Source organism: Protopterus annectens, chromosome 2.part0 (assembly GCF_019279795.1).
Source record: "Protopterus annectens isolate FY-2018-M chromosome 2.part0, PAN1.0, whole genome shotgun sequence".
NCBI classification, from domain to species: domain Eukaryota; kingdom Metazoa; phylum Chordata; order Ceratodontiformes; family Protopteridae; genus Protopterus; species Protopterus annectens.
In genome coordinates, this window is record NC_056728.1 from 687,162,359 (window position 1) to 687,177,207 (window position 14,849).

At 42.5% G+C, this 14,849-nt stretch overlaps 1 protein-coding gene across 1 annotated transcript in view; it reads right to left on the minus strand.

Moving 5' to 3' along the window:
* The window catches only part of SNX30 (sorting nexin family member 30), a gene marked incomplete in the record, with an annotated part of 1,404,645 nt that overhangs the window by 164,685 nt on the left and 1,225,111 nt on the right, over positions 1 to 14,849 (minus strand). The window contains 1 exon segment of the mRNA XM_044061022.1: positions 14,223 to 14,309. Within this exon segment, the coding sequence (XP_043916957.1) occupies positions 14,223 to 14,309 (87 nt within the window).

Consider the following 14,849-nt stretch of genomic DNA (forward strand, 5'->3'; position numbering starts at 1 on the left):
TTTCTCTCGAAGCTGGCCTTGGAGGATTTTATGAGGGATCGTAATTTTTTGCTAGTACTGATCAGAGATGCCTTCCCTTTTAGGGATTTTGCTCTATCATGTAGTAGCTTCCTCCTTCTGTTGTACAGTTTATTTATGGCTGGGGTCCACCAGACTGGACGCCTGCCTTTGGATGATTGGGTCTTGATTTTGTTTGGGATAGCATGATCCATGCATTCCTGGAGATGTCCGTAGAATTCGTTTATATAGGATTCTGCAGTTTGGGCCGTAGTTTCCACTGGCCCTGGGGCCTTGAAGGATTCCACTTCGGTTTTGAGAAGTGTGAAGTTCGCTTTTGAGAAATTTTTCACTGTGGTGAGAGCTTGAGAGGCTGCCCTTACATATAACTTGCTTTGTCATGTGCGGTTTCATATTCAGGTTTTATTTTGCATGAATAATTCAGCAAAATTTGCAATATTTCACATATTACTATACAGCACTCATTATTTCACTAGAAACTGTAAATAATGTTGAGTGAATGAGCACTCAACGCTAAAACTGCCCTTTCACATGCTGCCTATTATTAACTGACAGGTGTTAGAGCCCCAAAAAAGGCATGATATCATTAAGGACCTATGGGTGTTAAACAGAAGCACATGAAAAAAAGGTTCAATGTGTGAGAATGATTTAATATATCCTAACTGTAATTTTCCTAGGCCTTGAAAATACCTGCTAAGATTCAGAGATGAAGCTACTGTGGGGTGAAAGGGAGAAGATGCCCCAGGTATAAAGTGACAGTGGTGTGACTGACAGATACCGATCAAGCTATAGTGCAGAACCAACATCCAGAAATGAATGTCGATATTGCATTTGCAAGTCAAGCCTGAATTACCAGATCAGGAAACTGCACAGTGCTACATCACCTAGCTACATTTCTGTTAAGATTTGCAAACTCATCGACCTTGCTTTAATGTAAGCACCACTGTGATACCCTTACCAATGCAGACTGGCTGCCAGTCACCGAAACAGCAACTTTTCTGCTAAGCCGCACATAACTTGCTGTGTTAAAAAAAAGCTGGTCAATAAGCTTATCAGAAGACATCTATGTTGTAACTCGGGTCCCACCAAGCTCATGAAGCTGCCACCTTAAGCACACCAATGTGTAACCTATTCACAGGAAGAATGTCCTTTAAAAGGACAGGTTTCTAACTTACTCAACAGCATCAGGAACTGATCAATTTAGAAATTGCTAAAACATTACACAATTAATGGCAACATCGTGTCAGTGTAACCTTAGTTAGGTGCAGTAGCCACTTATGAGTTTATTTTACCAGTCAACTCTTATTGATAAGGAATCATTTTATTAATTTTTTAATACTTGTGGTCGATTATTCTAAGTTCCTCCAATTATTTTACCAATCACTAAACTCCCCTTGATGAGGAACTTTTTATACCTGTGGCTTGCTTGTATTGATAAATACGTGGCATTCTACATTCTGTACTATCTTGTACAAATATACTTTCACAACTTATTTTTCTGTACCTCCTGCATCATTGCTCATATCAAGACTGAAAAGGGTCTTTGGGCCAGCTCATTTACCTAGCTAAAAATATGTTATATTGCATTTTTCTAAATGAAACTGGGACCAGAAGTTCTGGGTTTAAGACTATGCAAACAAGCTATAGAATTACCCAAATGGCTGAAGACATGAATTACACAGCCCTGCAAACTACCTGGCAGACAGGGCTGGTTGTAAGAGAGTCTGAAAGATTATATTATTATTTATTCGTTAAAAAAATAGGGATGACACCCAGATCAAAAAAACTGACTTATCTGGAAGTCACAACTCCAACTCTGGGATGAGGATCAAATCTAACCTGTTACAAGAACCGGGGCCTATTAACACATAACTGTCTCATACAGACACGAATTAAGTTTATCAAGACAACATTATAGCAAGACACCTGCTGGACTCTCTAGAAGCATAACAAATGTCAAATGAAAAGGCTGACTTTCTGCTGGAAAACAAAGAAATTCCCTCTGGGATCTTAAGAAAAAGTACAGTTTTGTACCTACCATAAATGTAGATGGTCGAGTGCTAATACAGCTGCAGTCATAACAGATGGGTTCTCCTGCCGTCAGGCGGGTCCTCGGTCGGCCGAATTCCAAAGTCTAGGTCCGGCGTCGGTTGTCGTCGTTTCTTCCCTGACGTCAGTGCGACAGGGGTATAAAAGAACCAGCCGACGCCATTTTCTTCAGTTTTTCTTGCCCCAGATGTCAGGTGCCCCCAGAAGGAAGGCAATACATAAAATTATGTAATAATGCAATATAATCAAAAAACAGTAGTTGCAAGCAAATACACCATAAAAGAATACCCCTAGAGGGGAAGGAGGGAGGGAAACCTGGACTGCAGCTGTATTAGCACTCGAACATCTACATTTATGGTAGGTACAAAACTGTACTATGTTCATCGTGCATACAGCTGCAGTCATAACAGATGGGTAGAATCCCAAAGCTAAGAAAGGGGTGATAGGCACTAGGTGGAACTAGGAGGAGCCAAAATGCCCTGCAAGACTGCAGTGGCAAAGCCTGCTCTAGATTTGGAGTATAATGGTAGGTTGTAGTGCTTGGAGAAGGTATGCACAGAACTCAAGTGGCTGCTTCCAAAATATCCTTGGTAGGAACTCCTCTGAGGAAGGCTGCAGAGGTGGCTGTGGCCCTGGTGGAATGAGTTCTAATGCCTGTAGGTACAGTTTTGCCATGAAAGGAATAGCAAAAACGTATGCAATGGGCTATCCATTTTGAGATTGTCTGTTTGGAAATTGGCTTTCCTTGAGCTCCTACCGCATAGGCCACAAAGAGCTGTTCTGATTTTCTGAAAGGTTTTGTTCTGTCCAAATAATAACGCAGTTGTCTGTGGATGTCCAAGGAATGTAGTAATCTCTCCCCTTTGTTTTGAGGATTAGGATAAAAAGTAGGTAAATGTATGGCCTGATTTAAAGCTACCCTGGATACCACTTTAAGCATAAAGGAGGGGTTGGTTCGTAAGGAAACTCTGTCCTGATGGAAGATGATAAAAGGCTGGACAGCCATGAGAGCCTGTAGTTCTGAAACTCTATGAGCTGAGGTGATAGCCAGAAGGAAAGCTGTTTTCCAGGACAAATATTGCAAATCTGATGAGGCAGCTGGCTCAAAAGGAGGCAAGGTCAGTTTTTCCAGAATGAAATTAAGATCCCAAGCAGGTATTGGTTGTTTCCTTGGTGGTCTTAAATTCTTAGCCCCTCTGAGGAACTGTCTTAAGAGAGGGTGAGAGAATAAAGGTGGATCAGTGTTGTATTCTGCAGAAATGGCTGAGGCATGGATTTTGATGGAGGAGAAAGTCCACTGCTTAGCAGTTCAGCCAAATATTGTAGTATTTGAGGTAATTTCAGTTTTCCAGGGTCCTGGTCCTTTTTCTCATTCCAGACACAAAAACGTTTCCATTTTGCGGAGTAAACTTTTCTAGTTGATGGCCTTCTGGCCTCCAAAATGACATCCTGCACCTCCTTGGAGAGTAGGGCCTGCTGTGATGCTAAGGAATCTTCCATGCGGCTAGATTGAGTGTTTTTAGCTGACTGTGAAGAGTTTTGAAGCTGTGCTGAGTCAGAAGAAGAGGCATTAGAGGCAGGGTCCATGGTGGGGAATGCGTCAGGCTCCTCAGGAGTGGGTACCAGTGTTGCCTTGGCCAGTCCGGAGCAATGAGGATCATCTTTGGTCTGTCTGCTCTGGTCTTCAATAGAACTTTGGGCAGCAGAGGAAGAGGTGGGAAGGCATAAACTGTCATTGATGTCCAACTGAAAGAGAGAGCGTCCACTCTCCAGGCCTTTGGATGGAAGATCCTTGAGCAGAATTTTGTCAATTGATGATTTTTGTGGGAGGCAAAGAGATCTATGTCTGGCCTTCCCCATTCTTGGATTATTTCTGTAAAAACTTTTGGATGCAACTTCCATTCATGTGGATCTGTCATATTCCTGCTTAGGTTGTCTGCCAGCGAGTTTTTCTTGCCTGGCAAGTACTGTGCTTGTATTTCCATTTGTAAGTCCATGGCCATGTTCCAAAGTGACATGGCCAGTCTGCATAGGGGGTAAGAATGTGTTCCTCCCTGCTTGTTTATGTACCACATAACTGTGGTGTTGTCCATTCTTATCAATAGTTGACCTGGTTGTAGAAGGTCCTTGAAAGCTATAATAGCATTTATTACTGCTAGCATTTCTTTTTGATTGATGTAAAGGTTCTTTTCTTTTTGGGTCCATTTGCCCTGAATGCACCGATCTGTCATGTGCGCCCCACAGGCGTAGTCCGAGGCGTCTGTTGTGATGACTTGATTTGCTTGAGGCTTGCTGAATGGAAGACCTGTGTTTGTTTGACATGCTTGAGCCTACCACAGAAATTCCTTTTGCAGACATGGAATTAGTGGTATTATTGTTTCCAAACTGTGGCTGTGTTGAGACCATATGTTTAGGTTCATACTAGGCTATCTGCCCTGGGGCAATTATAAGCCTAGCCCGATTCTGTATGGCTTACGCCACCCCTTGATTTGAGTATACTGTGCCCTTTTTAAGGTTTAGTTTACTGTGCCTCTGTCTAATAGTGACACGGGAGTAATCCCTGGGACAAACCTACGATCCCCCATCCACTTATCGAGATTCTTCTTGAAGAGATTCAGTGAGGTGCTCTGCCTCACATGAACTGGAATTCTATTCCAGAGCGAAGGGAGCCTCTGGGTTATGAACCTGTCCCTCCAGCAAGTTCTATTTATTTCTGTGCTGAGGTTCAAGTCCCTCGAGCGTGTGGCTCTAAGGGATTTAGATTTACTGAGGTGGAGCATGTCCATTAATTCTGGATTTGACATAGCTTTGTATGTCAGGCATAGATCGCCTCCAAGTAGGCGGTATGCAACTGAGTAGAGCTGGAGTTTTTTTAACCGAGCAGCATATGGCATCTGTTTGAGACCCTTGATCCTCTTGGTGAGATACTTTTGGGGTCTTTCTAATTGCTGCAGGTGTCGGGTAAGGTACATCCCAAAAGGGGCATTGTATTCTATGATGGGCCTGATGAGGGATGAATAAAGGGCACAATTACCTCTCTTGATCTAGATGTGAAACCCTTCGTGATGAGGTGGGCTATGTAGAAGGTCTTTCTAACCACTTTGGCAATGTGGTTTTCAAAGGAGAGATTGCTATCAACTTGGGTCCCCAGGTCCCTAATAACTTTCTCTGTACTTAATGGGTTTCCACCTATGTGGTAATTTGTGGGCACATTGTTTTTGCCAAAGGGTATGACTATACATTTTTTGGCATTTAGCTTTAAACCATGGCGCTGGCACCAGTTATCTGTCTCTGAGACCTTTTTGAAGGATGTTTGTGTCAGCTGGAGAGTTGATTATGGCGCCCAGTTTGCAGTCGCTCGAACTTGGTGAGCCATAGTCCTCCCACGTTTGCCTGTACCTCGGAAAAGTATATACCGAACAAGAGTGGTCCCAGGACAGAACCCTGTGGGACGCCACTTGTGACCGGTTTCGAGTCTGACATGGCTCCAGCAACTCTCACTCTGTGGGTTCTGTCTTTGAGCCAGTTTGCGACCCTACTTGTGACACAGGGGTTTATATTTAAGCTGGATAGCTTATCTATGATGCCCGAGTGGGGTATTGTGTCAAATGCCTTTGCAAGGTCCAGATAGGCTGTGTGGACTACCTTCCCTTCATCTATGGCTTTGGTGACTGTTTCAAAGAAGTCAACCAGGTTCAAAAGGCAGGATCTGCCCTTGACAAAGCCGAACTGGGTAGGATCTAGTGTCTGTAGGTCCCCAATGTCTTTGTTTATGAGCTCCATGATGATCCTCTCCATAGCCTTGCAGACTAAGCTAGTCAGGCTTATGGGGTGATAGTTTCCAGGGTTCGTAGAGGTTCCACCTTTGTGGAGTGGGACCACTGTTGCTGTATGCCATTCTGTGGGCACATATCCTGTAGTGAGGCTGAGATTGTATAGCTGTTTTATTTGAGGGATTAGTTCCTCTTGTAGTTCATGTAGGACGCAACCTGGGACGCCATCTGGTCCCATGGAAGCAGTGTTTTTTGCTTTGGAGAGGGCAGCCTTCACCTGAGCATCTGAGATGTTTGGGAGGCAGCCCTCTGCCGGGATAGATACTTGCTCTTTTGGGGGGGGGGGGGGGGAGGTGGAGAGGTTTGCACTACCATTGTAGTTTCCTCATATGCAGCTTTGCACATGGGATTAGTAAGATGCAAGATGCCATGAATCCCAGAGCCTGCAGGATTTTCCGTGCAGTAAGCCTGGTTCAATTTGCTAGTGTTCTGAAGTATTGAATTAGTTGCCCCTGCTTCTCTGGCGTGAGGTAGGCCATCTGGGTGTTTGTGTCCAAATTGGCACCCAGGAAAATTATCTTCCGAGAGGGTATTAGCCTTGATTTGTTTTTGCTGACTGTGTATCCCAGAGAGTTCAATAACATTATTACATAAGCCAGATGTTTCAGAAGAATGTGCTTGCTGTCCGCTTGGATCAGGCAGTCGTCCAAATAGGGATATATTTGTATCCCTTGAAGTCTGCATTTGGCAATTACTGATGCCAGGCATTTCGTGAATACTCTGGGCGCAGTAGATAAGCCAAAGGGCAATGCAGAGAATTGATAATGGGTTGAACCTGCAAGAAATCTGAGGTACCTTCTGCAATTTTGTCTGATTGGGACATGCAGGTATGCCTCCTTGAGGTCCAGTGTTACCAGCCAAGACTCCTTGCCCTGCATGGGAAGAAGTTGCTGTAGAGTGAGCATCTTGAATTTTGGTATGAGTAGAAATGTGTTTAGGATGGATAGATCCAAAATAGGTCTCCAATCTTTTCCCTTCCTTGGCACCAGAAATAGCCTGGAATAAAAACCTTGACCTTGTTCGTGCGTAGGTACCTCTTGAATAGCTTTCATGTTTATGAGATCTGTAATTTGCCTTTGTGCCTCTGCCCTTTGATTGTGTGGCAGGTTTGGCATGCCTCTCATTTTTGGAAGAGTGTGAAAATGGAATTTGTAGCCTCTGTTTATAATGTCCAGGATCCATTTGTCCTTTGTGACAATATGCCAATTTTTTGAAAATAATGCCAGCTTTCCCCCTAAGGGAGCTGCCATTTGAGACCTGGTTGGCATGCAAAGGGGAAAGTCATTGGGTTTGCTTTCTGAAAGATTGCGAGTTGTCCTCACCACCTCTGTGTAGGAGCTTGCCATTGTCTGCCTCAATACGATCCTTGGGATTGTCCTCTGCCCCTCGGGCGCCTGTATCTGCCTCTTTGGGGTCTGTCTGTGGCAGGAAAGGACCAGTTTTTGGAAGGCTAATTTCTACTAAAACGTGGGGGTTGAACCTGTAGAAATTCTTTCACAGTTTGCATTGATTTAGCCTTTTCCTCCATTTTCCTTAATACCTCCTCAGCATTAGCACCAAAAAGTACATCCTTTTGAAGAGGGGCGTCTAGTAATTTAGCTTTGACATGATCAGACAAGGCTTGTTCCTTGAGCCAGGCATGCCTACGTATGACTGATCCTGTAACAGCAGCTCTACATGAGGCCTCTAGAGCATCAAAACCACATTGTAAGGTATGCTTACCCACTTGTTCTGCACTATGCATCAAATCCTGCAACTCCTTCAAGTCCGGTTGTTCAGGTTGTGACATTTTACTTTTCAATTGTGATAACAAAAACTGTTGGTATTTTAGCATATGAAACTGACAGTTTAAGGCCCTCATGGATAAGGTAGCCGAGGTATATACCTTTTTTCCCCACCTTTCTAAGGATCTGGAATCTCTCTCGGAAGGCAATGGATTTTTAGCAATGGAGGCCTCAACTCCCTTGGGGCCCTGTGAGATGGTTTCTGGGTCAGCAGCATGGCTCTTGTATAGAAATTGGTGTGAGTCAGGTACCCTGTAGTACCTGTCAGGTTTAACTGGAGCTGGAGGTAGAGAGTCCGGGTTAAGGCAGGCCTCCAAGTAAACATCATCTAGGATGTCCAAGACAGGGGGTATAGCCAGAGGCCTGTGCTGAGGAAGCAAGAGAAATTCCATGAGCCTTTTCTTGGAATCTGAATAATCCTGGCCTTCCCAGTGGAAGTGTTCCCTTAAAGTATGCAAAGTTTCCCCAAATGAGTAATCCTCAGGGGGGGGTACAGAAGGGATGGACTCCTCTGCATCAGAGTCTTCAAAAGGGGAGTAAGAAAGTTCCTGATCATCAGAGTGCTCTGAAATAATGGAGCCCTGATCAGAGGAGGGGGAATCTTCCTCCACTCTAGGCCTTTTGTCCGGAGGGGGCTGAGAGCCTCTGATAAGAGTAATTAAATCCTCAGCCATTTTAAGCATCTGTTTCTTAGGCATGGGGCCTGGAGATGGGCCCTGTGTAGCTGGTCTCTGAGTGCATGGTTGCTTTAGACTTTGTGAAAGCCTTGATGGAGAAAGAAGAGGAAGGTCTGAAGACACCTTGAGTGGAGGTGGACCTGTCCACATTCTGAGTTTCAACGCCAAGAGTGGCTTCGGTATCTGTAGTCGGGGTGTGGGCCGAGGAGCCTGCAACCTCCGGCACAGGAGACACCGTCAAAGACAGGTCGTCGGTAGTCAGGGGCTGCGTAGGTGCCTCGCTGAGAACCGGACCATGTGTAGTCGGCTTTGGCGTGGTGTCGGTAGAGGCCGCGGACCTCGTGGGTCGGTCCTTGTCTTTGCATTTTTTAGACAAAACCGGAGTCGGAGTATCCGACGACATAGTATAGTTAAATGCTTTCCCAAAATAATGCTGGGAGAACTCCGCCCAACGCTTAATAGTGCGTCTGTTGAATGTAGCACAAAAGCGACAGACCGAGACGTCGTGGTCTGGGCCTAAACAAGGTATACAGAGGGAATGGAAATCCTTATGCGGTATTTGCTTCCCACAAGAAATACAATTATTAACTGTCTGACATCGGTCTGAGGCAAGAAAAGTTTCCCCAACGGGGTACTTAGCTTTTAAGAAGACTTCGGTTTCCAAATTTTTCGTAATCTCAGGAGCTGGCCGACCGGCACTTGTGAACTGCTTTGGGACCGCGCGGCAAGAAAGACTGAAGAAAATGGCGTTGGCTGGTTCTTTTATACCCCTGTCGCACTGACGTCAGGGAAGAAGCGATGACAACCGACGCCAGACCTAGACTTTGGAATTCAGCCGACCGAGGACCGGCCTGACGGCAGGAGAACCCATCTGTTATGACTGCAGCTGTATGCACAATGAACATCAGACTTTTTGAATCCAGGCTAATTTGAGACAAGAATAGTGTGCAGATTCCAACATTAATATTCTAAACTGCTCTGTTTTTATAATCTTTCAAGGAAGGGATTAAAAAGTAGCAATCCTATTAAAGCTAATGAAATAAGCTTTAAAGGTAAAATGTAAAGGAACCAACCTCTCATAAGCTACTGGCCTGAAGATGAATGTTTCTCAAACATTACCAATGACAACCTTCCATTCAAGGGCAAGACCAATAAAAAATGGGCATATCTGTATGGAGGATAACTAATTTTTTCCTTAACTTTTATTTTTTTTATTTGAAAATCTTAGGGCCAACTCTAATTCCAACTTTATCCAGGCTGATCCATGAAAAAAAAAAGTATTCCTGCTGTATCATTAAAAGTACTGACTCAGCTTTTTTGGAATCTGGAAGCCGTTTACTCTCTAAAAGAACCCCGTCTCTGAACAAATATCTATTTATCTTTTGCCTGAAGTATATTTCCTGCAAGAGAACAAAAAAAAAAAAAAAACTCTCTAATGAGATTTCCAGTTATCAGCAAGAAAAAAAATGACACACTGTTGATTATGTCATCTTATTTCTCCTTTGACTACATTATGACAGCAAGACACATGTTTACAGCAGAAAATAATCACAAGGCATCTCTTAGTCAGACAAAGGGACTACAACTTATTTTACTCAATCATGTGAACCAAAAGTGCAGGTCAAAGGAAACTGGTAAATAACATCTCTAATGGCTAAAGTCAAAAGTCAAAGTGAACTTTACTGTCATTTAGACTCCACAAGGGTAAACTAAACGAAATTGTGTGCATCAAGCTCAATACTGAGATGACAGCTACACACATACAAATTACATACAGTGCATGCAACATACATAAACTAAGTTAGACTGCTATTTTACTTCATACTACCATAAATTACTATGTCTATAGTTTTCAGTAGCTGAGTGATTGATTATTGCACATTTATTTATTGCACACTTATTTTCTGATATGTTAGAACAGCTACCAGATAAATACTGCACTTGATTGACATTGTAAACAGATAACTATGAGAAAGCATCTCAATTTCTACTGCACCATAATGGTTTGACTGACATAAGACCTTGTCAATGACCAACATTCCTGAGATTGCTTCCAGAGTTCAAGAACCTAATTGCCTGTGGGAAAACTGTTCCTGAACCTGGTTGTTTTACAGCACATGCTGTGGTATCGTCTGCCAGACAAGCCTGTAGACAGACCACAGACAGGGTGTGTAGTATCACTGGCTATTTTTGCGGCCCTGTTGTAGCAATGAGTCATATATATACCATGTATAGCTGGGAAGTTGGAGCCTGTTATTCTCTCAGCGACCTTCACCGCCCTCTGTAGGACTTTTTGATCTGCAACTGAACAGCCCCTGTACCGCACCATGAAGATGTTAGTTAGGATGCTTTGTATGACACCCCTGTCAAAGGTGATGAGGGTGGTAGACTTGCCTTCCTTAACCTCCGCAGAAAATGCAGGCATTGGTGGGCTTTCTTGACTATGTGACTAGTGTTAGTGACCAGGATAATTCCTCCGCAATGTGGACTCCCAGGAATTTTGTGCTACTTACTAGTTCCACCCTCTCTCCATTATTCATGGAGTGGAGAGTGAGCTCGATGGGCTCTTCTGAAGTCGATTATGATCTCCTTGGTTTTGGTGACATTGAGATCAGGGCTGTAACTAGCACACCAGTCAGTCAGTAGATTCACTTCTTTTCTGTAGGCTCCTCATCTTCATTACTGGTGAGGCCTACGACTGTGGTGTCATCTGAAAATTTGATGATGTGACTGGTATTAAATCTGGCTATACATTCATGAGTTAGTATGGTAAACAACAGTGGACTCAAAACACATCCCTGGGGTACTCCTGTGTTAATTGTGATGTTTCTTAAGGAATTCTTGCCCACAAATACTGTGGTCTTTTGATCAAAAAGTCCAGTTACACATGTAGTTACTGATGCCTAGATGGACAAGTTTCTCAATTAGCTGTTGTGGGATAACTGTGATGAATGCTGAACTACAGTCAATAAACAGCATCCTAACATAACTGTCCTTATTCTCCAAGTGGGCCATTGCGAGATGTAGTGCAAGATATGCAAACTGTAGTAGGTTCAAGTGCAGCTGGTAGTTTTGCAGACAGGTGTTTTTTGATCAGTCTTTCAAAACTTTTCATGACAGTGGACGTGAGGGCTACTGGCCTCTAATCATTCAGGCTTGAGGGAGTTGCTTTCTTCGGCAGTGGTATCATGTTTGCACTTTTTAAACATTTGGGTACATTTGCTTGGAAAAGGGAGATATTAATGTCTGCAAGTACAGTGCTTAGTTGTTCAGTACAGTGCTTTAACACCCTTCCCAGGATGCTGTCTAGTCCAGCAGCCTTCCTGGGTTTCACTTGTTGCAGGGTTTTCCTCACCTCATCTGTGGTTAGACTGAGTACTTCATCCTCTGGACTTGTTGGAAGTTTCACTTCCTTTGAGCAGTTCCTCTCCTTCAATCTGCTGTTAAAGATGTTTATGGGAATTCTATGCTGTCCCCACATTTAGCTGACAGTGGTTTGTATTATGTAATGGCTTTTATGCCCTGCCATACGCTCCTGTAGTCCATTGTATTGGTGAAGTGGCACTGGACCTTCCTTCCATAGGCCCTCTTTGCTTCCCTTATCCCTCTTTTCAAATTTGCCCTAGCCACCCAGAGAGTTTCCTTGTCATTCATTCAGAATGTCTCATTTCGCTCTCTGAGAAGCTCATATACTTTCTTTGTGAGACAAGGTTTCCAATTGGCTCTTACTATGATATTTTGTTAGTCGTCACATCATCTACACATTTGCAAATATATGTCATCACTGTTTCATCATATTTGTCCAAGCTAATTTGCTGATCAGATGTTGCAGTCTCCTTGAATATGCTCCAGTTACTTTTAACAAAACAGTCTTGGATTGCTTCAATTGCTCCATTTGGCCACACCTTCTCTTTGACTAAGCAAGAAAAGCAACATTTCAACCAAAAACAGTACATTAACAGTCTTTAGCAAGAAGCCAAAGGATGCTGGAACATTCATAAAACCTTAAGAGCTACAGGGACACTCAATGAGGATCAGAGACATGGTCGACATTATGGAAGGCCATACAACAAAGCATGAAGATAAGAGCCGATTGTGAGATTTAGATACAAGGACTGAATGACAGATTCAAGTACTTAAGTTACAGGACACATGCAGACGGGAAGACAACAATACATACTATGAGAGAAACAATTCATAAAACATAAAAGTGCACAACACTGACAACTGCACGCATCATGTTACCACCTGGATAACCTGGGCCGTAATCATGGCTCTATGCCAAATGGAGCAGGCTATTACACCAATTGTTACATTGTCTGGATAGTAACATAAGAGAATAATTTTAGTAGACAGTGTGGGCTCACCCAAACAACCCAGGAATGTCCAGTAAGAATGGCCACTAAGAAAAGAAGTGTCGCTGTCCTTGAGTCTAGGATAGTGGAATATCACTATCAACTAATAATTTATGAAGGAAACACAAAATTAGTATCAGCTCCACAGTACAAATTTACTGATAACCTAGTAAAAGTAAATAACATAGAAATGAACACTGCTTATTTCCTGTAGCAGGCTACACACTAACGGGTTTCTACAAACAGCTAATTTTCTGAAATACGGTTCCGTGAGTGGAAAACTTGATCAACACTCCCAAACAAAGGCAGTCTGTGACATTGCCACAATCCCTTATTCTACTGCCTGGGCTGCTATTCCCAAAAATCGAAGCTATGGCAATGTTCTGTTTTGATTAATGTTAGCTCTGTGCTCAACAGTGTGGAAGTGTGAGCTATATGATCATGTGTGCAGTTTTCAAACAGTAAATGTAGTGCTTGCTGTCAGTTGCTGCATTTTACAGGCACAAAACATAGCCCTCAAGTTTTAGTCCTTAGACACCACTTTATAAACATCAAAAAGATTAACTGGAAATAAAAGGTGGTGAAACAAAACTAAAAGCATCATCTTTAACAGCAAAAGAAAAAAATATACACATTTTTCAGAAATGTCTTTCAGTCATCTATAACAGAAGTGGGTGCCTTTTATTAAAAAGAATGTGGACAGTAAATAGGCCAGACTTGCATGTAGCATTGTGGGTGACAGGGTAACTCCAGCTTGAAAAATGTACAAGTGAGCTACATCTACCAAAAAGGCTAAAAGAATGATCAATACAAGGAACCTGTACAGTCGTGTCATAAGCACTTTTTAAACCCTATGTACAGGCAAACTACAGATATCAGGAAACATCACCAGGGCATACTTTTCTGGTAACGTGTGCATTTTTTAATATTGAGGGGCACTTCAGAAACAGGCGATTATGGTTTAAAAATGCAATCAATGGTGCAGAAAACCAAGTGGTTTTAAACTGAACATGACTGCAGGTGGGAAAGCTGTGTATGACTAGTACATCTAAAATTAACACTATACTAAATAAGACCATGGCATGCACTTGCCAGTCAGATTAATGACTAAACATGGGAATGATTCATTAACCTGTCTTTCTGAGATGCATTGGTAGGTTTTAGTAATTTAAAGGTAGATGAAATACACTCTAAAAAAGAACACAAATTTGACAGCTTTCAATATGGTAGCTGGGGGGGTGGGGGTGTACATAAAAACTACTTTTTTATCGCAACTAATTATACCATTAGGCAAACTCTGGTCACTCTAATTTGCAAAATACTGCAATTTCCCCAGTAAACCAGTGTATAAAGCTACCTTTTGACCACATTGTCCAGCAATAGTGAAGCATATATAAAATCATGAACTTGGTAGACACACACTCTGAATTAAAAAAAAAAAATAAAAGCCACAGTAGTAGCACTGCATCATAGTAAACAGCAGATGAAGCAATGAAAATCACATACCACAGCCCTTTCTTCTCTCCTCAAGGCTGCTGCCTCTAATTTGGCTTCATATTCTGCTTGCACTTGGTCCCTCTTCTTAAGTACATTCTAAGTAAAGGAGAAAACAAAGGAATTATGATTAGACTGTTAAACCAAGAACTACATATTTCAGGTTCAAGTAAAAAAACAAAATTTAGAGCACAAACTAAGTGACACAATTTTTGAATTCCAACTAGAAAATAACCTGAGATTTCCAAATCACAAGCCTAGTTTTCTAGAAAATGAGCTATGGGCTTGCAACAATGATAATGAGATTCCTAAATACACTTCAAATATATTTTCTGTAAAATAATCAACTTATTACTACAAATCCTCATTTCCACTATCCTACACATTTTGCTGCTGATCATTTTTCACTAAATGTTTCCTCCATATACATGCTAGTGGAGGGATATGCCAACAAACTCTAATACCCATCTGGTGAATGGTATAGAAGGTGGTCTCCTACAAAGTTCTCTGCCCCTCAATGAACCAAACAAGAAGGTCTAAAATACAGCTCAAGGATCCATTGAACAGAAGCCAAAAGACGGCTTTTCCGATGTATCCTGCTTAGAAAAGACTGGTCAAAGTCAGAAGAGTGTCGGCTTC